The 24,602-nt window shown below is 41.3% G+C and overlaps 1 protein-coding gene across 2 annotated transcripts in view; it reads right to left on the bottom strand.

Moving 5' to 3' along the window:
- LOC110539034 (activating signal cointegrator 1 complex subunit 3) overlaps window positions 1–24,602 on the bottom strand; it is a 142,391-nt gene that overhangs the window by 6,000 nt on the left and 111,789 nt on the right. For both annotated transcript variants that reach the window (XM_090193702.1, XM_090193693.1), the window contains exons 32-38: window positions 23,956–24,093; window positions 19,593–19,713; window positions 18,534–18,666; window positions 18,273–18,398; window positions 3,965–4,076; window positions 3,499–3,633; window positions 947–1,171 (exon numbers count right to left, since the gene is read on the bottom strand). In XM_090193702.1, the coding sequence (XP_090049828.1) occupies window positions 947–1,171; window positions 3,499–3,633; window positions 3,965–4,076; window positions 18,273–18,398; window positions 18,534–18,666; window positions 19,593–19,713; window positions 23,956–24,093 (990 nt within the window). The remainder of the gene's footprint in view (window positions 1–946; window positions 1,172–3,498; window positions 3,634–3,964; window positions 4,077–18,272; window positions 18,399–18,533; window positions 18,667–19,592; window positions 19,714–23,955; window positions 24,094–24,602) is intronic.

Raw genomic sequence — 24,602 nt, 5'->3', positions numbered from 1 at the left:
ACTTTGTGAAGACGTGACGGCATGGGAACGCCTGTGTGCATTGTCTACCACTTCCTGTAACCAGTTAGCGACGCCGAAACAGTCATTTCCAAAGGCTTTCCATACAACTTTCCAACTTAAATGTTAACTGCAAAGTAGACTTACCTGGAAGAATGAATGATATGATATGATATCTTGATGATTTGTATCAATCAAGTGGTCTTTTTTTTTGCAAACTCTATTACACACGCAGTACACAAACCCCACCTGCCAAACACTGTCATTTAAATGACAGGTTTTTGTATCAACATTTGAGCTTTTGACAATAAACAAATGTCTTACAGGGTTAAATATTAGTTATATACCACAACATGTGCCTCAAAAGTAGCTAGAATTCATATAGGCCCAATATGCTATATCTCAATCAATTAAATCATATATATATATTTTGGTGCTCCAAGATTTTATGTTGTGCTCCTAACTTCTTAAAAGTTGGGAGCACCAGTGCTACCAATAAAAAACATTAATTTAGAGCCCTGTCTATATCTTCTCTATGTCATCCCTATGTCACCTCGACTGCACTCTGTCCTGACCATGCTACAAAGTGGCTCCAAGCACTAAGCAGAAACTGCCTCTGTGTCTTTAGACAAGCCTTCCATTTCCCATATTGAATGAACAGGGAAGAGCTTTCTTCCACCCAGAACATCTAAGTACTGGTGCTCTGACTGACACATGGCAATGTGCTCAGGGTCTGAATCCCAGGGCTGAGAGAGGATCCATTCTGGGATGTATGAAAGCAAGCTGTTCTTTTTGATGGGAACAAAAGGACAAGAAAACAGAGGAAGTATTTCAGAGATGCACTGTTCAGAAAGGAGCAGGGTGGCGGATGTCCCCAGAGGGATGCAGTGTGTGGTACAGTACATAAACCTACACAGCAGATCTTGCACACACATAGTCAGCCACTAACCTGACAGATGCGTATGGCGTTGTCCAGCACGGTCTTGGTGTCGGTGCCGTAGTCGGAGCAGGGCAGCTGTGCGCGGCTGAAATGGGCCTGCAGCAGCAGGTGGGTCTTGGTGTGGGCGCTGTCGTAGCTGTGGGGGTTGACCTGCAGGGGGAGACGCTGAGCCAGCTCACTGTTCAGCTGGTCCTCGTTGTGCCTGACGGGCAGCTCCGCGTACTCCTCAGCATCCTGGAGAAGGGAGGGAGGGAAGGGGGAGTGGGAGGGAAGGGGGTGAGGGAGGAAGGGAGGGGGAAGAGAGAGGGGGATATAAAGAAAAAGAGAGAAGGAGAGACATGGAAGTAAGTGAGGAGGAAGTCAGTTCCCTGCTGTGGTTCTGTGGTTAGATCCTTTGTTTCAGTCATCTCCGTTAAAACAGCTGCATCAGGATCACAGGCTCCCCTCACCCAAGAGAGCTGTCCCCCCGAAATATATTTAACAGAAAAACCTCTCAGCGAATGAAGAAACGTTAAGTTACAACTGTCCAAACCTGCTCATAAAACCCTATGAACAGTCAGCAACTACACAGCAATTTTCCACAATATAAAGTTAATTTTTTAATACAATGTACAGTGGTGGTTCCCTTTCATATTGTTAGACTCTGTGCTAAACTGTGAATGGCTGATGTCGAACAGCCAAACACTCAGTCTAGGTTGAATGTCTAAATGTCTACCCACATCTCTATTCTTCACTCCTCATAGGATATATATTGGCTATATAAAACCATTGGGTCTAGTGTAAAACCATTGGGTCTAGTATAAAACCATTTGGTCTAGTATAAAACCATTTGGTCTAGTATAAAACCATTTGGTCTAGTATAAAACCATTTGGTCTAATATAAAACCATTTGGTCTAATATAAAACCACAATGCCATATCAATCGGGCTGTGTTTAGTGCTGACGGTGTGTTCTGAGTTGAGGCTTGTTCAGGAGAGACAGATGCATGGACACGCATGGCTCTTTTTCTGTGTTACTCTAATTCACTGCAGTACGTTAAGTTTCCCCAACGCACTTCCATCAACAGAGGACCAGCGGAGACATTTGTCATTGGGCCTACCCTGCTCTGGACTGTTAAGCTGACATCCATCAGCAGAGAGATGCAGTGTTAGAAAAGAGGGGGATTGAGGAACAGAGGGAACGATGAGGGGAAAAACAGGACTAAAATGATTGAAATGGCAGTGGTTTAGTGTCTGCATGCAGATGTGCAGGGGATAAAGACAATAGATCTTTATACAGAGATCATCACAACACACTAACTGCTAACTCCCCTACTCACTCCATCCAGCAATCCATCCCTGCCTCTCTCCCTTCATCCATCTCTCCTGCACACTTTCTCTTTAGTGACATTTACAGACAGGGAGGGAGGGAAAGAAAGGAGAAGGTTGGTGTGTGTGTGTGTGTATAGTAGGTCCCTTGTGAACTTAAAGAAGAGGAAATAGTAGACCTTCAAAGGGTGGTGGTGGTGGGGGGGGGATCTAGCTGGGGGAGTGGACAAGGGATGGGGGGGGCTGTCTGGGACCATTGTGGGAGCAAAAGAGGGGAAGCTAATGTCTAAATCTTTTCTGCATTTTCAACACATTTCTTTCCCGACAGTTCCTCTCTAATCTGTGATCCTTCACCCTCCCATCTCGTCGAAATGTCTGGGTGAGAGCCATCATTGGGGGGGGTCAGAGGGTGGAGGGGGCACGGCGGGTTATCTGATACAGCTACGAACGACATTGAGGAGAGGTGTGAAACCACTATGTCCTAATGATCCCACCAATTACCAGCCACCAATCAACAGCCTCACTAGGAATAACAGACAAAAACAGGGAGTAGAGGGAGAGGAGGAATAGGTTCTCGCTATTAACAGGGAAAAAGAGGAAGAAAACCATATGGAAGAGAAAAAAAGACCCAGGAGTAATGAGGAGAGTTAATGAGGCCCAGATAAAGAGGTGTTCATTTGACAGAACTGAGATCCAGACCTCAATCATGATCATCTACCTATCCTACTGTCCAGTAGTCTATCCCTCTCTCTCTCAATGTGAACACAATGGGAGAAGCACATGTAGAAGCACAGTAGTATGGTAAACAAATGACATCGGCCTGCACAATGCCCAATAGACTAGAAGAATAAACTACACACTCAAACATTTAGAAAATAAAATGTAATTCAATGGCTGTAGTCCCACCCTGATGGAGTACAGTCTAGTACAGCCTAGTCTAGTACAGCACAGGGCAGTCCAGATGCCCAGGACAGTCCAGATGCCCAGGACAGTCCAGATGCCCAGGGCACTCCAGATGCCCAGGGCACTCCAGATGCCCAGGGCACTCCAGATGCCCAGGGCACTCCAGATGCCCAGGGCACTCCAGATGCCCAGGGCAGTCCAGATGCCCAGGGCAGTCCAGATGCCCAGGGCTGTCCAGATGCCCAGGGCTGTCCAGATGCCCAGGGCAGTCTATAGTAGAGGTGATTGATGCCCAGATGAAGACAATGTCATCATGTTCTGTGGTCATTCCCAGCAGTCAGTCAGACATACCGTGAGGACCGAGAGGATGTCCTGGATGGGCAGCTCAGCCCTCAGCCTCTCCTTGAACATCCTGACTGTCTGGTGCTTCAGGTAGTAGTAGGAGGAGATACGACCGTACGTCAGGGCCTCAATGGTGCAATCATCCTGGAGGGAGGGAGACCGTAGGAGAGGAGACGGAGGAAGAGAGGAGGGAAGACAGAGAGGAGAAGAAACAGGGAGGAGATGAAAGGATACAGGGAGGAAAATAAGAGGAGACGGGGAGGAAGACGGAGAGGAAAGAAGACAAAGAGGAAGAGGGGCGAGAAGACAGGAGGGAAGACATGGTCAACTGTACCGATTCATGTTAAATCTATCAACACAAAACACAATGGTTCCCTCAGTATGTACCGGTGTGCATTATATCTTCACACTGCCTTACTACGACAGGCAAATTAATTAATATGAATACATGTCGTACACACAAACACTCCCCTACCTCTCCTATCTCCATACAGTAGGAACACTCCAGGTCTCGGAGACTCCTCTCCACCAGGTTGGACAGGTACTTGTTGATGGTCTCGTGGCTGATGTCATCCAGGCTGTAGTAACTGGACAACACACAACAACCATGGTTAGTTTGGGGCCACTTAGAAATGTCCTTGTTTTCCATGAAAACATACATGAAATGAGTTGCAAAATGAATAGGAAATATGGTCAAGATGTTGACAATGTTATAAATAATGATTTTTAATTTAAATAATAATTGTGTCCTTCAAACTTTGCTTTCATCAAATAATCCTCCATTTGCAGCAATTACAGCCTTGCAGAGCTTGATGGTCACTTCTTACATACCATACGGTCAAACTGCTCCCACAACAGCTCAATAGGGTTGAGATCCGGTGACTGTGCTGGCCACTCCATTATACAGAATACCAGCTGACTGCTTCTTCCCTGAATAATTCTTGCATAGTTTGGAGCTGTGCTTTGGGTCATTGTCCTGTTGTAGGAGGAAATTGGCTCCAATTAAGCGCCGTCCACAGGGTATGGCAAGGCGTTGCAAAATGGAGTGATAGCCTTCCTTCTTCAAGATCCCTTTTACCCTGAACAAATCTCCCACTTTACCACCACCAAAGCACCCCCAGACCATCACATTGCCTCCACCATGCTTGACACATGGCGTCAAGCACTCCTCCAGTATCTTCATTTTTTATTTGGAATGTTTTTCTTTGTGATCCGAACAACTCAAACTTAGATTCGTCTGTCCATAACACTTTTTTACAATCTTCCTCTGTCCAGTGTATGTTCATTTGCCCATCTTAATATTTTATTTTAATTGGCAAGTCTGAGATATGGCTTTTTCTTTGCAACTCAGCCTAGAAGGCCAACATCCCGGAGTCGCCTCTTCACTGTTGACATTGAGACGGGTGTTTTACGGGTACTATTTAATGAAGCTGCCAGTTGAGGACTTGTGAGGCTTCTGTTTCTCAAACTAAACACTCTAATGTACTTGTCCTCTTGCTCAATTGTGCATCGAGGCCTCTCACTCCTCTTTATATTCTGGTTAGAGACAGTTTGTGCTGTTCTGTGAAGGGAGTAGTACAGTGTTGCCCGAGATCTTCAGTTTCTTGGCAATTTCTCGCATTGAATAGCCTTCATTTCTCAGAACAAGAATAGACTGACGAGTTCCAGAAGAAAGTTCTTTGTTTCTGGCCACTTTGAGCCTGTAATCGAACCCACAAATGCTGATGCTCCAGACACTCAATTAGTCTAAAGAAGGACAGTTTTTAGCTGTGCTAACATAATTGCAAACTTAGCTTTAAAATTATAAACTTGGATTAGCTAACACAACATTGGAACACAGGAGTGATGGTTGCTGATAATGGGCCTCTGTACGCCTATGTAGATATTCCATAAAAAAATCTGCCGTTTACAGCTACAACAGTCATTTACAACATTAACAATGCCGACACTGTATTTCTGATTAATTTGATGTTATTTTAAATGGACCCGTTTTTTAAAGGAAAAGCAAAAAAAAAGGACATTTCTAAGTGACCCCAAACTTTTGAACGGTAGTGTACATGTAACAGAAACTAGGAAGAGAGATGTTATATAACATTTAGGAAACAGACAACAAAAAAGCAGCAGCCACGTTTATAAAAGATCCTAGTCTATTTAATAGAGGAAATTGAAACGTTATATCAGTTTCATATCTAGTTCCCGACTATTACTCCCAAATCAAGCGACCTCTGATAGGTCCAAAACACCACATGAGCAAGGAAAATCCTTTTAAAAGTCCCTAAAAAGGAGTCCATCTTTAAGGAAACAGCTGACACGTCATACAATGCTTTTCTACCTCTCCCTTCTCTCTAATAAACCCTCTGTAGCTGCTGCAAAGTTATGCTAAAACAGATAAATACTATTGGACATGTTTAAGATGTGGCCGGTGGCAGTAATAACTCAGCGGTATCAAAGGAGTCTATGGGGAGTCTGTAATATATGTATGTTTTTACTGCTTATTGATTTACTCATAACCCTGCGCTGACCATAGTAACGACTCCATGCTCCCCACACTAACACAGATACACTTCATCTATACAGATAACGTATATTATCAACACACCTCACAGCACACACACACACACAGTATATTCTCTAGCTAGCACATAAAAATCAATACACAGAATAAACGGCACACATCGAATCAAAAGCCACTGCATCATAAGCATCAATAATACCACAGAATAGGCCTGTTTGTTTTCTCTGGGTTTGTTTTAAGGGTAAAACTGAGGTAACAGATAATTATTAAGACTTTAGACAAACTGTAGATCTAGAGGAACCTTGCCCTTGGGCTATGCCAGTCCACAGCCTGGAACAAACAAAATACCCTCATCACAAAATGATTCCCAGGTTTTGGGCCATACAGTATTTGCTGAGCTAAGACAACGCACAGCCAAAATGGCTTCCATGCATGGCTCAGCGGCTCTAATGGGTAAGAGCTACCACATGAGACATGGCCATAAGTGCACACAACTATGCGCTTCATTAACTTCTAATGACAAATTACATTTGAGTGTGTGTGTGTGTTTGGGGGTGGGCGTGTGTGTTTGGGTGTGTGTGTGTAGGTGTGTTTGGGTGTGTGTGTAGGTGTGTTTGGTTGTGTGTGTGTAAAGCTTTAAAGTTAGTGGTATGAAAGATGTGATGGTTATATAGCATTCTGATGAGTTCAAGCTATTACAGGTCATCTGCAGAAGAGAGGAAATTGAGAAATAATATGAGAATCAAACAGAGGGGGAGAGAGAGAGATAGACAGAGAGAGAGAGAGATAGATGAGAGAACGAGCGTGTGCAAGAGAGATGGAGGATGAATACCAATGGCTCAGTTAACAGGTAGAAGGATGCTTAATGAAGGTAATTTGACAGTTGCCTCCATACTGATGTATAATAATGTATGTAAACATGGAACCACTCACTGACATAGCCCACTCCTCACGTTACACTTGCATAAAACAATCCTCCCATGATTATTATTCACAATCATCTGTTGTTCTGTTGAAAACCAGAGGAGGTGTGGGGTGGGGGGAGAAACACAGAGCCCATTGGAAAATAATGCAGCGTCGAAACGGAAACAGCAGTTGGGGAGCGGCGGCCATACTTAATGTGGGTTTAATGTTAAGTATGGACGTCATTATCATCACTCCACATGTCAACACAGCCCAGCAGCCAATGCGTTTATTGCTGACCACATTTCACAGCTCTGTACTGGGGTGTGAGAGAGTGTGTGTGAGAGAGAGTGTTATGGGCTGTCTGATTAAGTCATGTCCATTAGAATCATCAACATTAGACTCCTGATGCTGCACAAACACATTTATGGTGTGTGTATGTGTGTAGCAGCACTGGATAGAAGCCTCTCCAGTCAATCATGTCTCCATGAGTAACGGCCGGTGACAAGGTGACCGTCTCCAGGGATTGCAGGACAGATCAGATGGCCAATTGGCCATATATAAAATACAGCTGTGACAATGTGCTGTTGGGTGGTACACATATCTAACCCATAAATCACCTGATATTGCCGATACTAAACCAACTCTTGAACAAAAAAAATAGGACAGGCTGAAAGGATATGTAGAGCTTGAAGTATAACGAATGGTGCTACATAACACAATATGTTAAGTAGCACAATACTTACATAACACAATATGTGTGTTGTGTGTGTGTCTATGTATGTACAGTTGAAGTCGGAAGTTTACATACACCTTAGCCAAATACATTTAAACTCAGTTTCACAATTCCTGACATTTAGCCCTAGTAAAAATTCCCTGTACCTGGTCAGTTGGGATAACCACTTTATTTTAAGAATGTGAAATGTCAGAATTATATTAGAGAGAATGATTTATTTCAGCTTTTATTTCTTTCATCACATTCCCAGTGGGTCAGAAGTTTACATACACTCAATTAGTATTTGGTAGCATTGCCTTTAAATTGTTTAACTTGGGTCAAACGTTTCAGTTAGCCTTCCACAAGCTTCCCACAATAAGTTGGGTGAATTTTGGCCCATTCCTCCTGACAGAGCTGTTGTAACTGAGTCAGGTTTGTAGGCCTCCTTGCTCACCCACACCTTTTCAGTTCTGCCCACACATTTTCTATAGGATTGAGGTCAGGGCTTTGTGATGGCTACTCCAATACCTTGACTTGTTGTCCTTAAGCCATTTTGTCACAACTTTGAAAGTATAATTGTGGTCATTGTCCATTTGGAAGACCCATTTGCGACCAAGCTTTAACTTCCTGACTGATGTCTTGAGATGTTGCTTCAATATATCCACATCATTTTTCTTCCTCATGTTGCCATCTATTTTGTGAAGTGCACCAGTCCTTCCTGCAGCAAAGAACCCCCACAACATGATGCTGCCAACCGTGCTTCATGGTTGGGATGTTGTTCTTCGGCTTGCAAGCATCCCCCTTTTCCCTCCAAACATAACGATGGTCATTATGGCCAAGCAGTTCAATTTTTGTTCTCCAAAAACTATGATCTTTGTTCCCATGTGCAGTTGCAAACCGTAGTCTGGCTTTTTTTATGGAGCAGCCTTCCTTGTTGAGCCGCCTTTCAGGTTATGTCGATATAGGACTCGTTTTACTGTGGATGTAGATACTTTTGTACCCGTTTCCTCCAGCATCTTTGCTGTTGTTCTGGGATTGATTTGCACCAAAGTATGTTCATCTCTAGGAGACAGAACGCGTCTCCTTCCTGAGCGGTATGACAGCTGCGTGGTCCCATGGTTTTTATACTTGCGTACTATTGTTTGTACAGATGAACGTGGTACCTTCAGGCGTTTGGAAATTGCTCCTAAGGATGAACCTTGGCTTGGCTGATTTATTTAGATTTTCCCATGATGTCAAGCAAAGAGGCACTGAGTTTGAAGGTAGGCCTTGAAATACATCCAAAGATACACATCCTATTGACTCAAATTATGTCAATTAGCCTATCAGAAGCTTCTAAAGCCATGACATAATTTTCTGGAATTTTCCAAGGTGTTTAAAGGCATAGTCAACTTAGTGTATGCAAACTTCTGACCCACTGGAATTGTGATACAATGAATTGTAAGTGAAATAATCTATCTGTAAACAATTGGAAAAATTACTTGTGTCGTGCACAAAGTAGATGTCCTAACCGACTTGACAAAACTATAGTTTGTTAACAAGAAATTTGTGGAGTGGTTGAAAAACTAGTTTTAATGACTCCAACCTAAGTGTATGTAAACTTCCGACTTCAACTGTATGTATGTATGTATGGTCTGGGAGGCCTGGGTCAGGACTTAGCGGTAAATGTGGGCTGACAGCCGTGTCAATGCCAGCAGTCTGGAATGTTCTGTAATCCTCGTCCTCAACGCATAGCAGATGTCTCTGCAGCACAGTGCTTCCTTCTACACAGCCATCCATTAGAGGAGGATCAGTGTTTGTGTGTGTGAGAGAGTGTGTGTATGTATGTATTGTATATGTGTGTTCGTCCCTGCATGTGTGTACATGTGTTGTTGCAGGGAGACAAACAGAGTGCTGTTGTGGCTGTAAATCATCTGTGTAATCACTAACTAAGGTTTGGTGGCTTTAAGCTCTTAGTTATTCAGATAGACCAGAAACAGAATATCAACTATATTTAGCATCTTAGTGAACTGATAATTGGTATACTTAAAAGATCCCTCCAGATGAAGTTTGAGTCACTATTACGACTTAATTCCTGTCCTAGTTCCACCCTCAACACCGACGTATGGGTCCTTATAAATATTGATTAATCGGGTGTGCATATTTCCACCTTCCCATACGGTCTCTGGCACTCCGCAAATTGTAAACACACCAAAAAGACAGGATCAGGGTAGCTTTGCTAATCGCTAACTTATGGAGCACAGCACAGCTTGGTAGGTAGGATAAGGTGGAGGACCATCCACTCTCCCCCCACATCTTCTGCAATGGAATTGAATGATCAAAGATGAATACAGAGATCAGTGCTAATATTGGAGTTTTACCGTTGAAGCTAGAGTCTAGCTAACCTACTCGCTGGACCAATAAAGCTAGCTAGCTAGGTAGCTACCGGTAACTATTAGCAACTGTAGATAATTGTTTCCAATGTTGTTTCAAGGATAAGAGTATCTGTAACTATGCTAGCTACCTTTCATCAGTTTTTTGATATCCTCATTATCTGAAGCAAAAATGTTAGGTAGTTCGCTAGCTACTGTACACAAAATCTGGCTAGCTAACTAAACAACAGTTGGAACGACCAAGCTGTCATGTTTACAAGTATGCGCACTAGCTGGCTACTAGATTACCAATATAACAGCTGGCCACAAATATTTTTGTTGGGAAGGAAAGCAAATATTGCTTTTATCAGTGATGGAGACGAGCTAGAAGGTAGACCAAAACTTTTATAGCAATATAGCTAGCTACTAATACAATAGCCCAATTTATTGCACACTGTTTTGATGAGCAGGTTAGAATAAGGCCATCACTTGGTCAAATTATAAACCATACGCCGTACCAAATTGGAGTCCACCTGTGGTAAATTCAATTAATTGGACATGATTTGGAAAGGCACACACCTGTCTATATAAGGTCCCACAGTTGACAGTGCATGTCAGATCAAAAACCAAGCCATGAGGTTAGGAATTGTATGTAGAGCGCCGAGACAGGATTGTGTCAAGGCACAGATCTGAAGATGTCTGCAGCATTGAAGGTCCCCAAGAACACTGTGGCCTCCATCATTCTTAAATGGAAGAAGCTTGAAATCACCAAGACTCTTTCTAGAGCTGGCCTCCTGGCCAAACTAAGCAACCGGGGGAGAAGGGCCTAGGTCAGGGAGGTGACCAAGAACACGATGGTCACTCTGACAGAGCTCCAGAGGTCCTCTGTGGAAATGCGAGAACCTTTCAGAAGGACAACCATCTCTGCTGCACTCCACCAATTAGGCCTTTATGGTAGAGCGGTCAGATGGAAGCCACTCCTCAGTAAAAGGCACATGACAGCCCGCTTGGAGTTTGGCAAAAGGCACCTAAAGACCCTCAGACCATGACAAACAAGATTCTCTGGTCTGATGAAACCAAGATTTAACTATTTGGCCTGAATGTTAAACGTCACATCTGGAGGAAACCTGGCACCATCCCTATGGTGAAGCATGGTGGTGGCAGCATTATGCTGTGGGATGATTTGCAGCGGCAGGGACTGGGAGACTAGTCAGAATCCATGATGAAAACCTGCTCCAGAGCGCTCAGGACCTCAGACTGGGGTGAAGGTTCACCTTCCAATGGGACAATGACCCTAAGCAGGTGTGGCTTCAGGACAATTCTCTGAATGTCATTGAGTGGCCAAACAGAGAGATCTGAAAACAGCAGTGATGCTCCCCATCCAACCGGACAGAGCATGAGAGGATCTGCAGAGAAGAATTGGAGAAACTCACCAAACACAGGTGTGCCAAGCTTGTAGCATCATACCCAAGAAGACTCGAGGCTGTAATCGCTGTCAAAGGTGCCTCAACAAAGTACTGAGTAAAGGGTCAGAATACTTATGTAAATGTGATTATTTTTTTATACATTTGAAAAAAACCCAGATTTAATACATTTTAGAATAAGTCTGCAACGTAACAAAATGTGGAAAAAGTGAAGGGGTCTGAATACTTTCCGAATGCACTCTATACACATTTTCAATACATTCCGTATATACAGTGAAGTCAGAAGTTTACATACACCTTAGCCAAATACATTTAAACTCAGTTTTTCACAATTCCTGACATTTAATCCTAGTAAAAAATCCCTATCTTAGGTCAGTTAGGATCACCACTTTATTTTAAGAATGTGAAATGTCAGAATAACAGTAGAAAATTATTTATTTCAGCTTTTATTTCTTTCATAACATTCCCAGTGGGTCAGAAGTTTAAATACACTCAATTAGTATTTGGTAGCATTGCCTTTAAATAGTTTAACTTGGGTCAAACTTTTCGGGTAGCCTTCCCCAAACTTCCCACAAAAATTTGGATGAATTTTGGCCCATTCCTCCTCACAGAGCTGGGGTAACTGAGTCAGGTTTGTAGGCCTCCTTACTCACACACGCTTTTTCAGTTCTGCCCACAAATGTTCTATAGGATTGAGTTAACAAACGTAATAAGATGGTTATCGTCTACTACATAGCAGATGTCAGAGGATTGATTACCTAGCAAGCTAGCAAGCCAGCGAGTCAAGGTAAAATACCACAAATTAGAGACCGGATAAAGCCAGAAAAACTTTAAAAAATTATCACCAGTCTTGAGTATTTTCATGGTCTTCACTCACTCACTGAAAGTTAGTCAAGGGATGAGCGCGTATCACTTGAACGTGAAGTTTGACCGTAAACAGAAAATGGTTCTATACAGGAGCTTCTCACCTACACCATATTGCATGTGATGTTTCACACTTGATTAATGCAACGCTTCTCAAGTGTGTGCACATTTTAAAAGCCATTATGTTTTTTATTTGGCTGACAGAATCAAAATGCTGTCTACTCGTATTAAGGTAGGAGAGACTGGGGCTAAGTCTAACACGGGGTCAATTGTAACAGCTAAATAACTCAAATTTAGAAACCACTCAGAAAGATGTTATTCAATGTAATAATTATTGGTTAGTGTCTTCTATATACATACGTTTTATATAAATCCATGAAATCTATTTTGTTTTATTGAAAACATTTTTTTTGAGGCCTAAAGTTTATAATTTCCGCCTCTCCTTTTTTATTATTGACCTGTGGAACAATCCCAATGTATCTAATCATACCTCATTTTTATCAATAAGAAGAGGTCTTTGATTGGTATAGTTGATGACAATAATTAGTTGTATTTTCCACTTTTGGTTTAAATTGTAAACGATTGGAATGTCCCAGAAACGTAGCCATACAACACTCCTTCTGTGGCCTCCAACTGCTCTTAAACGCTAGTAAAACTAAATGCATGCTTTTCAACCGTTCGCTGCCTGCACCCGCACGCCCGACTAGCATCACCACCCTGGATGGTTCCGACCTTGAATATGTGGACATCTATAAGTACCTAGGTGTCTGGCTAGACTGTAAACTCTCCTTCCAGACTCATATCAAACATCTCCAATCCAAAATCAAATCTATTGTCTGCTTTCCATTTTGCAACAAAGCCTCCTTCACTCACGCCGCCAAACTTAACCTAGTAAAACTGACTATCCTACCGATCCTTGACTTCGGCGATGTCATCTACAAAATCACAGTGCCATACATTTTGTTACTAAAGCACCTCATACCACCCACCATTGCGACCTGTATGCCTTAGTCGGCTGGCCCTCGCTACATATTCGTCGCCAGACCCACTGGCTCCAGGTCATCTACAAGTCCATGCTAGGTAAAGCTCCACCTTATCTCAGTTCACTGGTCACGATGGCAACACCCACCCGTAGCACGTGCTCCAGCAGGTGTATCTCACTGATCATCCCTAAAGCCAACACCTCATTTGGCCGCCTTTCCTTCCAGTTCTCTGCTGCCTGTGACTGGAACGAATTGCAAAAATCACTGAAGTTGTAGACTTTTATTTGCCTCACCAACTTTAAACATCTGCTATCTGAGCAGGTAACCGATCGCTCGCTGCAGCTGTCCATCTGTAAATAGCCCACCCAATTTACCTACCTCATCCCCATACTGTTTTTATGTATTTACTTTTCTGCTCTTTTGCACACCAGTATCTCTACTTGCACATGATCATCTGATAATTTATCACTCCAGTGTTAATCTGCTAAATTGTAATTATTTGCCTACCTCCTCATGTCTTTTGCACACAATGTATATAGACACTTTTTTTCCCTACAGTGTTGTTGACTTGTTTATTGTTTACTCCATGTGTAACTCTGTGTTGTTGTCTGTTCACACTGCTACGCTTTATCTTGGCCAGGTCGCAGTTGTAAATGAGAACTTGTTCTCAACTAGCCTACCTGGTTAAATAAAGGTGAAATAAAAATAAAAGTAGTCACAGTGTGCATTAGTAGCTGAGACATGTATGTTGTTGGTGTAAAAATATTATACATCTAACTAAAACAGTCTTTTCATAATAAGCAAAAGGCAAAAAGTGTTACATTTAGCCCTGGTCTCCCCTAATTTAGGGAATTCTTGCAGATAAATATGGCGCCGGAGAGCCATTATCTTTACGCTGTACCACTCAGAAGGGGGTATGTGGTGTAGATGTGTCCCACACTATCTACGAAGGTGGTTTGGGAAAGAGAGATTTGAATCTATATCAGTCTCCTTACACTACTAAAATGTGTGTCCTGGAACTTGTATGATATCAAACTAGTGTAGTGTAAAAAGGCCCTTGTGATTAGTTTACTGATTTGTTTGGTAAGGGAGTGAGTGGCAAGATTTTCTCTCTCTCTGTTTCAGAGCTGAGGGCTGTGTTACTGGATTCAAACCGGTCTGGTAAGAAATTTGTGGGGAACACCATTCTGGGAAAAGAGGCCTTGGATGCCCCCAGAAGCACTGCCCCATGTGAGAAGGGAGAGGGAGATGTCTGCGGGAGGAAGGTCACTCTGGTGGACAGTCCAGGCTGGTGGAATTTCATTTGTCTGATACGGCTGCACTTGTTAAATATGGACTGCAGAACAGTGTGTCTCTATGCCCCCCCGGACCCCATGCATTCATCCTTGAGGTTGAGGTGGACTTGCCATTCATTGATGCCTACAGAAGATTAGTGTAGGATCAAGTCCAGCTCTTTGGCGAGAGAGTCTGGACTTACACCATCATACTGTTCACATGGAAGGACTGTCTGGGGGAGACAACCATTGAGCAGTTCATTGACGGTGAAGGAGGCCCTCCAACGGCGTATAGAGAAATGTGGGAGGAGATATCATGTTCTCAGCAATGAGGACAGGGGTGATGGCACTCAGATCACAGAGTTACTGCACAAGATAGACATGTTGGTGGCAGGAAATAGTAGCAGCCATTTTGAATTTGAGACCTCGCAATTTTAGAAAGTGGAGAAGGACAGAAGGGAAACTAGTGTAAAAAAAAAATGGCACATCCTCCCCCCAATACAACTAACTAAAAACAAATTATTACGACCATGAATAACAATAACTATAGCAGCCCTGTGTTTATAAATGTGGATATCGACTTTACCATTTCAGCATGGCTTTGTGGCACAGTCAATGCCACGCAGGGCTAACGGGCCAGAAGGTTGAGGGTTCGCCGACCACCACGGACGAGCTGACTCTCCCTGTCTGTCTTATTACACTACAATCAGAGCTGGCTGCAGAAAATGATCAGTTAGGAGGAAATCAGATTTTCTACATTTTGATGCCATATTTATATCAAATTATGCAAAAAAATTTCCAGCAACAAGTTTCTGTACAAATGCACCACACACAACCAACGCATAACTGCCTACCGATTACAGACTTCGAGCGCTAATCGTCAATGGTTTGCATTTTCAACACCACAATCAAGTAGAGTATGTCAATTTCGACAAACAGAAAATACATCCCTCCCTACTCAGTATCGAAGGCTCCGAATGTCATTACACTTTTTGGTGTTTTCTAAGAAATGTCTCTTTACATGAATAGAATGACCGTTGTGCAGTTTGGATGCTGGAAGTATATTAGTGGAGTGGATGAACATGGGTTGGTAGCCTACAGGAGACCTTTGAAGTGGCATAATAAGATTAAAACATTGTGACTAGTTGTGTTTATGCCACATATAAAAATGTAATACATTTTAGAAGTTCAATTACATACAGTGTATGTTGTTTAAAAAATGTTGGTTACTACATGTTTCCATATGTGTTATTTCATAGTTTTGATACCTTCACTATTATTCTACAATGTCCAAACTTTTGACTGGTACTGCATATTTTGGCTATATTGAAGTGTTAGGTTCTAGGTCGAGGAAATAGCTGCTTGCTGTTACGCTTTGCTGAATAACTGGGCCTGCTGGGAGCATAGACCTATGTACTCAAATTATATAGGACTACTTAGGCGAATGATGATTGGCAACACACAGCGCATCAGAATGCGAAATAGGCTACAGCCAGACTGGCCTACTACTGTGCATTTCTAACTACTGTGCATTTCTAGAATGTCGGGAGTAGACCCACAACTGATCCAAATGGAACGAAACATTCAAATAACAGGGCTTTCATTATTTAAATGACATTTTCACTGCAGTTTACGCCCTAGAGTAGAATCGTACTCAATTGCACTAATTTGAAAACAATAATGCAGTTTTTCATTGGATTGTGGCGTTGTAGGCTAGTCTGGGCAGGATACTTGCATTGTCCCTAAAATATCAACAGGGGAGCTTTTTGAGTTGTGTGTCGTCACACTATTATTTTAAGCACATTGATTTCTCACTGCTACACAGACGATAAATAACTTTGCATTTCTCTCACCAGGGGATTTTAGCTCCACGGATAAATTATTAGACTGTATTAGTGACTTAAATACTTGGATGGCTCACAACTCCCTCCAGCTAAATCAAGACAAGACTGAGGTACCTATTGCTGGAGACAAAGCACAGAGAGAGAATCTAGTTGCACATTTTAATTTACGGGCAATAAAGATAAAACACCAGGTAAAAAAACCTAGCTGTTATTTTAGATTCTAAACTAAATTTCAAATCACACATTAGGAATGTGAAGAATTATTATTTTTTTTAGTTAAAGAAAAAAAGTGTGTCAGCTTCTCTCTCAGGCTGATACATAGAGACTCATCCATGCTTTTATTACGAGCAGACTAGACTATTGTAATGTTCTCCTGTATGATCTACCCAAGAAAGCCATTGGTCAACTGCAAAACATACAGAATGCTGCAGCACGGGTACTGACCAAGACCAGTTTTAAGGTCTCTGCACTGGCTGCCTGTGAGTTACAGAATACATTTTAAGATTATACCATTGGTTTTTAAATAAATCCAAGATCGTGCACCCCATACATGTCAGACATGCTTTTAAGTTGTGTACCCTGTAGGTTCCTCAGGTCTTCCGGCACTGGCCTTTAACTATCCTAGGACCAAGCCTAGGACAAATAGGCATGGACAGGCAGCCTTTAGTTATGTCCTCAGCCTGTGGAACAGCCTGCCAGAGAACGTGACGGGGTTTGAAACTGTGGAAAACCAGTAGGAGGGTTTGTGCACAGGCTAGAATGGAAGGCAGCCAGTGCGCGGGAGAGAAAATATCTGTAGAGTTCAAAAAGTATTCACACTCAAAACCATGAAAAGGAATAACCCAAGGAGGCCGAGATACAAACATAGTATAATTAATTTAATCCACCCTCAAAAATATTCAAAAAGTGAAAGTGCTAATGAAAATAAAAAAGGAACAGAGCATATGTGTCGGCCTCATGCCTTCATCAGTGCCGTGCAAACAAATTAGAAGACACGTACTTAAGGCACCTGCTGTGTGTCACAGGCATAACAGGTGCAAGCAGATCGTTAATTAGAGACGGGCGAATAGGGAGTCAATTAATATTAACAATGAATATAGAGAAGAATATAAAAAATGGACAATTCATATGTCACATATGATTGGAAAGAGAACAGTCTGGCCTACATACCAATATCTGAAGCAATATAAATGAAATACTTTAGAAGGGCCGAAACTGTGGACATATTTAAAATAGATCTTAAAACATCGTTTGAGCTTTGCTTTTCCTCAGGCGTTTTCCCCTGTAAAGCACATTGCATGTCTGAAATGTGCTGTATGAATAAAGCTGGATTTGTTTTGATTTGATGCACCTGGCCTCAGGCTATCAGTAGGTTTCCCTGCTAGAGAGGTTATCAGGACTGAATCCTAATGAGTGCTCTGGGTATAAGTGATACTCTGGTACTGCGTGCGTGCGTGCGTAGCCCTGGTGTGTGATATCACATAGTAAGAGTTCAAAAGATGACCCTGAGTTCTAAAGATGACCCTGTGGTTTCCATGGTGCTGCCATGAACACCAACTATTTTTTGTCTCCCCAGCATTCACTGGTAATTAATTACTCAGCTGAATTAATTAATGGTTATAATGTACTCATACTGACAAAAAAGATTGACATTTCTTGGAAAGACATGTAGCCTTTGCCTGCTTCTACCATTAGAGGAAAAAATAAATAGTGATTTCTTATTCCGGGGTTATTGAGAGAGAACTGGTCATTAGTCGCCATATCAGAATGTTGTAGCCACTCAATTAGCTTCCAAAATTACTGAAACTTCACAACCAGAATTTCTGAAAAACCTGGGAACAGAGACCAAGTTGGGGTTAATTGTTTCGTGATGAATTGTTATAAAAAGTCCAAAACAATCAAAAACCTACCTGGGGTTCATGACCAGCCTGCGGAAGAAGTACGTCCAGGTGATATAGTCCATAGCATCCTGTTTAGAGGTGATGGTCCCTGCAGCGATCTCAGCATTCAGATGGTCTGACAGGACACCCAGGAGACTGAGGAAGAGGTGGTAGTGAAGGAGAGATGACTTTCCCCCCTTACAATGTTAAATACACAGAGACCAAGTTAAAAGCTGTAGCAATGGCCTTCACTATGTAGGGTCACCACAAAGCCAAGGGATAGCCTCTCACCTGGACTCAACAGGGAAGGGTTCGTAGAGGAACTTCTTGTAGAAGTCTTTCTTGATGTCGTGGACCAGGATCACAGCTTTGCCTTGGTCGTCATACTGAGGGCGGCCTGCACGGCCCATCATCTGCAGCACGTCTGGAGAGACCACAACACAACTACAGTAACCATAGTCCAAATGGAACAACTACAGGCCTAGGAGAGCTGAACCACTTTCTACAGAACAACAACCTACTGTAACTACAGGAGATAAACCACACCTACAGAACAACTACAACCTACTGTTACTACAGGAGAGATAAACCACACCTACAGAACTACAACCTACTGTAACTACAGGAGAGATAAACCACACCTACAGAACTACAACCTACTGTAACTACAGGAGAGATAAACCACACCTACAGAACTACAACCTACTGTAACTACAGGAGAGATAAACCACACCTACAGAACTACAACCTACTGTAACTACAGGAGAGATAAACCACACCTACAGAACAACTACAACCTACTGTAACTACAGGAGAGATAAACCACACCTACAGAACTACAACCTACTGTAACTACAGGAGAGATAAACCACACCTACAGAACAACTACAACCTACTGTAACTACAGGAGAGATAAACCACACCTACAGAACTACAACCTACTGTAACTACAGGAGAGATAAACCACACCTACAGAACAACTACAACCTACTGTAACTACAGGAGAGATAAACCACACCTACAGAACAACTACAACCTACTTTAACTACAGGAGAGATAAACCACACCTACAGAACTACAACCTACTGTAACTACATGAGAGATAAACCACACCTACAGAACAACTACAACCTAATGTAACTACAGGAGAGACAAACCACACCTACAGAACTACAACCTACTGTAACTACAGGAGAGACAAACCACACCTACACATTCAGATGAAAACACATGGATGTACTGGACTTTCTAACTCACTACCAAACAGGGTATTTGACATGACAGGAAAATAGAAGTAGACTTAATTCAATACAGAAACAGTGATGGAAACAACTGGACATGAGCCTGTACCTGTGATGGGGTAGTCCACGTAGCGTCTGGTCTTCCCATCGTAGTACTCAGTACCTTTGACAATGACCAGATGGGCAGGGAAGTTGACTCCCCAGGCCAGAGTACTGGTGGCTATCAGTATCTGGAGACAGAGAGAGAATAGTGTCATACCTGTCATGGATTTAACAAAGTAAAGCAGAAACACCTTCAGTGTCGTATCTGCAACATTGTTGTATATACCTGCACCTATTCAATACGTATATATACCTGCACCTATTCAATACGTATATACCTGCACCTATTCAATACGTATATACCTGTACCTATTCAATACGTATATACCTGTACCTATTCAATACGTATATACCTGTACCTATTCAATACGTATATACCTGTACCTATTCAATACGTATATACCTGCACCTATTCAATACGTATATACCTGTACCTATTCAATACGTATATACCTGCTCCTATTCAATACGTATATACCTGCACCTATTCAATACGTATATACCTGCACCTATTCAATACGTATATATACCTGCACCTATTCAATACGTATATATACCTGCACCTATTCAATATGTATTTACCTGCACCTATTCAATACATATATACCTGTACCTATTCAATACGTATATACCTGCTCCTATTCAATACGTATATACCTGCACCTATTCAATACGTATATACCTGCACCTATTCAATACGTATATATACCTGCACCTATTCAATACGTATATATAACTGCACCTATTCAATACGTATATACCTGCACCTATTCAATACGTATATAACTGCACCTATTCAATACGTATATAACTGCACCTATTCAATACGTATATACCTGCACCTATTCAATACGTATATACCTGCACCTATTCAATACGTATATACCTGCACCTATTCAATACGTATATAACTGCACCTATTCAATACGTATATACCTGCACCTATTCAATACGTATATATACCTGCTCCTATTCAATACGTATATACCTGGACCTATTCAATACGTATATACCTGTACCTATTCAATACGTATATACCTACACCTATTCAATATGTATTTACCTGCACCTATTCAATACGTATATACCTGCACCTATTCAATACGTATATATACCTGCACCTATTCAATACGTATATATAACTGCACCTATTCAATACGTATATATACCTGCTCCTATTCAATACGTATAAACCTGCACCTATTCAATATGTATTTACCTGCACCTATTCAATACGTATATACCTGCACCTATTCAATACGTATATATAACTGCACCTATTCAATACGTATATATACCTGCACCTATTCAATACGTATATATACCTGCACCTATTCAATACGTATATATAACTGCACCTATTCAATACGTATATACCTGCACCTATTCAATACGTATATATACCTGCACCTATTCAATACGTATATATACCTGCACCTATTCAATACGTATATATAACTGCACCTATTCAATACGTATATACCTGCACCTATTCAATATGTATTTACCTGCACCTATTCAATACGTATATATACCTGCACCTATTCAATACGTATATATACCTGCACCTATTCAATACGTATATATAACTGCACCTATTCAATATGTATATACCTGCACCTATTCAATACGTATATATACCTGCTCCTATTCAATACGTATATACCTGCTCCTATTCAATACGTATATACCTGCACCTATTCAATACGTATATACCTGTACCTATTCAATACGTATATACCTGCACCTATTCAATACGTATATACCTGTACCTATTCAATACGTATATACCTGCACCTATTCAATAAGTATATACCTGCACCTATTCAATACGTATATATACCTGCACCTATTCAATACGTATATATAACTGCACCTATTCAATACGTATATACCTGCTCCTATTCAATACGTATATACCTGGACCTATTCAATACGTATATACCTGCACCTATTCAATACGTATATACCTGCACCTATTCAATATGTATTTACCTGCACCTATTCAATACATATATACCTGCACCTATTCAATATGTATTTACCTGCACCTATTCAATACATATATACCTGCACCTATTCAATATGTATTTACCTGCACCTATTCAATACATATATACCTGCACCTATTCAATATGTATTTACCTGCACCTATTCAATACGTATATACCTGCACCTATTCAATACGTATATACCTGCACCTATTCAATATGTATTTACCTGCACCTATTCAATACGTATATACCTGCACCTATTCAATACGTATATATACCTGCACCTATTCAATACGTATATACCTGCACCTATTCAATATGTACATATACCTGCACCTATTCAATACGTATATACCTGCACCTATTCAATACGTATATATACCTGCACCTATTCAATACGTATATACCTGCACCTATTCAATATGTATATATACCTGCACCTATTCAATACGTATATACCTGCACCTATTCAATACGTATATATACCTGCACCTATTCAATACGTATATATACCTGCACCTATTCAATACGTATATATACCTGCACCTATTCAATACGTATATACCTGCACCTATTCAATATGTATATATACCTGCACCTATTCAATACGTATATACCTGCACCTATTCAATACGTATATATACCTGCACCTATTCAATACATATATACCTGCACCTATTCAATACGTATATACCTGCACCTATTCAATATGTATTTACCTGCACCTATTCAATACGTATATACCTGCACCTATTCAATACGTATATACCTGCACCTATTCAATACGTATATACCTGCACCTATTCAATACGTATATATAACTGCACCTATTCAATACGTATATATACCTGCACCTATTCAATACGTATATATACCTGCACCTATTCAATACGTATATACCTGCACCTATTCAATACGTATATATAACTGCACCTATTCAATACGTATATACCTGCACCTATTCAATATGTATATACCTGCACCTATTCAATATGTATTTACCTGCACCTATTCAATACGTATATACCTGCACCTATTCAATACGTATATACCTGCACCTATTCAATACGTATATACCTGCACCTATTCAATACGTATATATAACTGCACCTATTCAATACGTATATACCTGCACCTATTCAATACGTATATACCTGCACCTATTCAATATGTATTTACCTGCACCTATTCAATACGTATATATACCTGCACCTATTCAATACGTATATATAACTGCACCTATTCAATACGTATATACCTGCACCTATTCAATACGTATATACCTGCACCTATTCAATACGTATATACCTGCACCTATTCAATACGTATATACCTGCACCTATTCAATACGTATATACCTGCACCTATTCAATACGTATATACCTGCACCTATTCAATACGTATATACCTGCACCTATTCAATACGTATATATACCTGCACCTATTCAATACGTATATATAACTGCACCTATTCAATACGTATATACCTGCACCTATTCAATACGTATATACCTGCACCTATTCAATACGTATATACCTGCACCTATTCAATACGTATATACCTGCACCTATTCAATACGTATATACCTGCACCTATTCAATACGTATATACCTGCACCTATTCAATACGTATATACCTGCACCTATTCAATACGTATATACCTGCACCTATTCAATACGTATATACCTGCACCTATTCAATACGTATATATAACTGCACCTATTCAATACGTATATATACCTGCACCTATTCAATACGTATATATACCTGCACCTATTCAATACGTATATACCTGCACCTATTCAATACGTATATATAACTGCACCTATTCAATACGTATATACCTGCACCTATTCAATACGTATATACCTGCACCTATTCAATATGTATTTACCTGCACCTATTCAATACGTATATACCTGCACCTATTCAATACGTATATACCTGCACCTATTCAATACATATATACCTGCACCTATTCAATACGTATATATAACTGCACCTATTCAATACGTATATACCTGCACCTATTCAATACCTATATACCTGCACCTATTCAATATGTATTTACCTGCACCTATTCAATACGTATATATACCTGCACCTATTCAATACGTATATATAACTGCACCTATTCAATACGTATATACCTGCACCTATTCAATACGTATATACCTGCACCTATTCAATACGTATATACCTGCACCTATTCAATACGTATATACCTGCACCTATTCAATACGTATATACCTGCACCTATTCAATACGTATATACCTGCACCTATTCAATACGTATATATAACTGCACCTATTCAATACGTATATATACCTGCACCTATTCAATACGTATATACCTGAACCTGTCAGGGTCCCACCTGGATCTTGCAGTTGACAAACAGTTCCTCCACAGTCTTCCTGTCTCGCTCGTGTAGTCCAGCGTGGTGCATGCCGATACCAAACGCCAACGTCAGCTTCAGGTTGGACTCCCTCACCGTGGCGATGATGTCTGTCATCTGGGTAACATTAACCAATCACAGCATGAGACCTCACCTCAATCTACGACAGCACGAGACCTTATCTCGTCGACCAATAGAGACACAGTAAACAGTGTACGACTAAGAAGGCACATCCATGACGAAGAAGACATTGTTGGACATGAGCAGGGAGGGGGGCTACAGAAGGAGTGGAGAAAAGGGAGGTGGAGGAAAAACTGAAAACAACATGTGGGACAGAGCAAGCAAAACATTTACAGGGGGAGTTACAGGGAAGACGAGAGGTACATGTTCACAGAGGAAGGAAGGCGGGAGAGGGGCTAACTGCAGCAGAGGAAGTAATAGAGAGAACGTAAGGCTAACTCAGGCAGAGAGGGCAGGACTCCCACTGAGACTGAGGCAGCTAGCGCCAGCCGCCTGTCACTCAAACCACAGGGACTCCAGCAGCTACACAGCCAGTACAGAAACACAGCAGGGAGCAGCATATATCACTGGAACAAGCACACTGCAGGGCCAGTTCAACACACACA

The sequence above is a fragment of the Oncorhynchus mykiss genome, chromosome 2 (genome assembly GCF_057628025.1).
Source record: "Oncorhynchus mykiss isolate SJ-2025 chromosome 2, ASM5762802v1, whole genome shotgun sequence".
NCBI lineage: Eukaryota > Metazoa > Chordata > Actinopteri > Salmoniformes > Salmonidae > Oncorhynchus > Oncorhynchus mykiss.
Note: the sequence above shows the minus strand (reverse complement) of the source record. Positions and strands in the feature narration are given on the sequence as shown.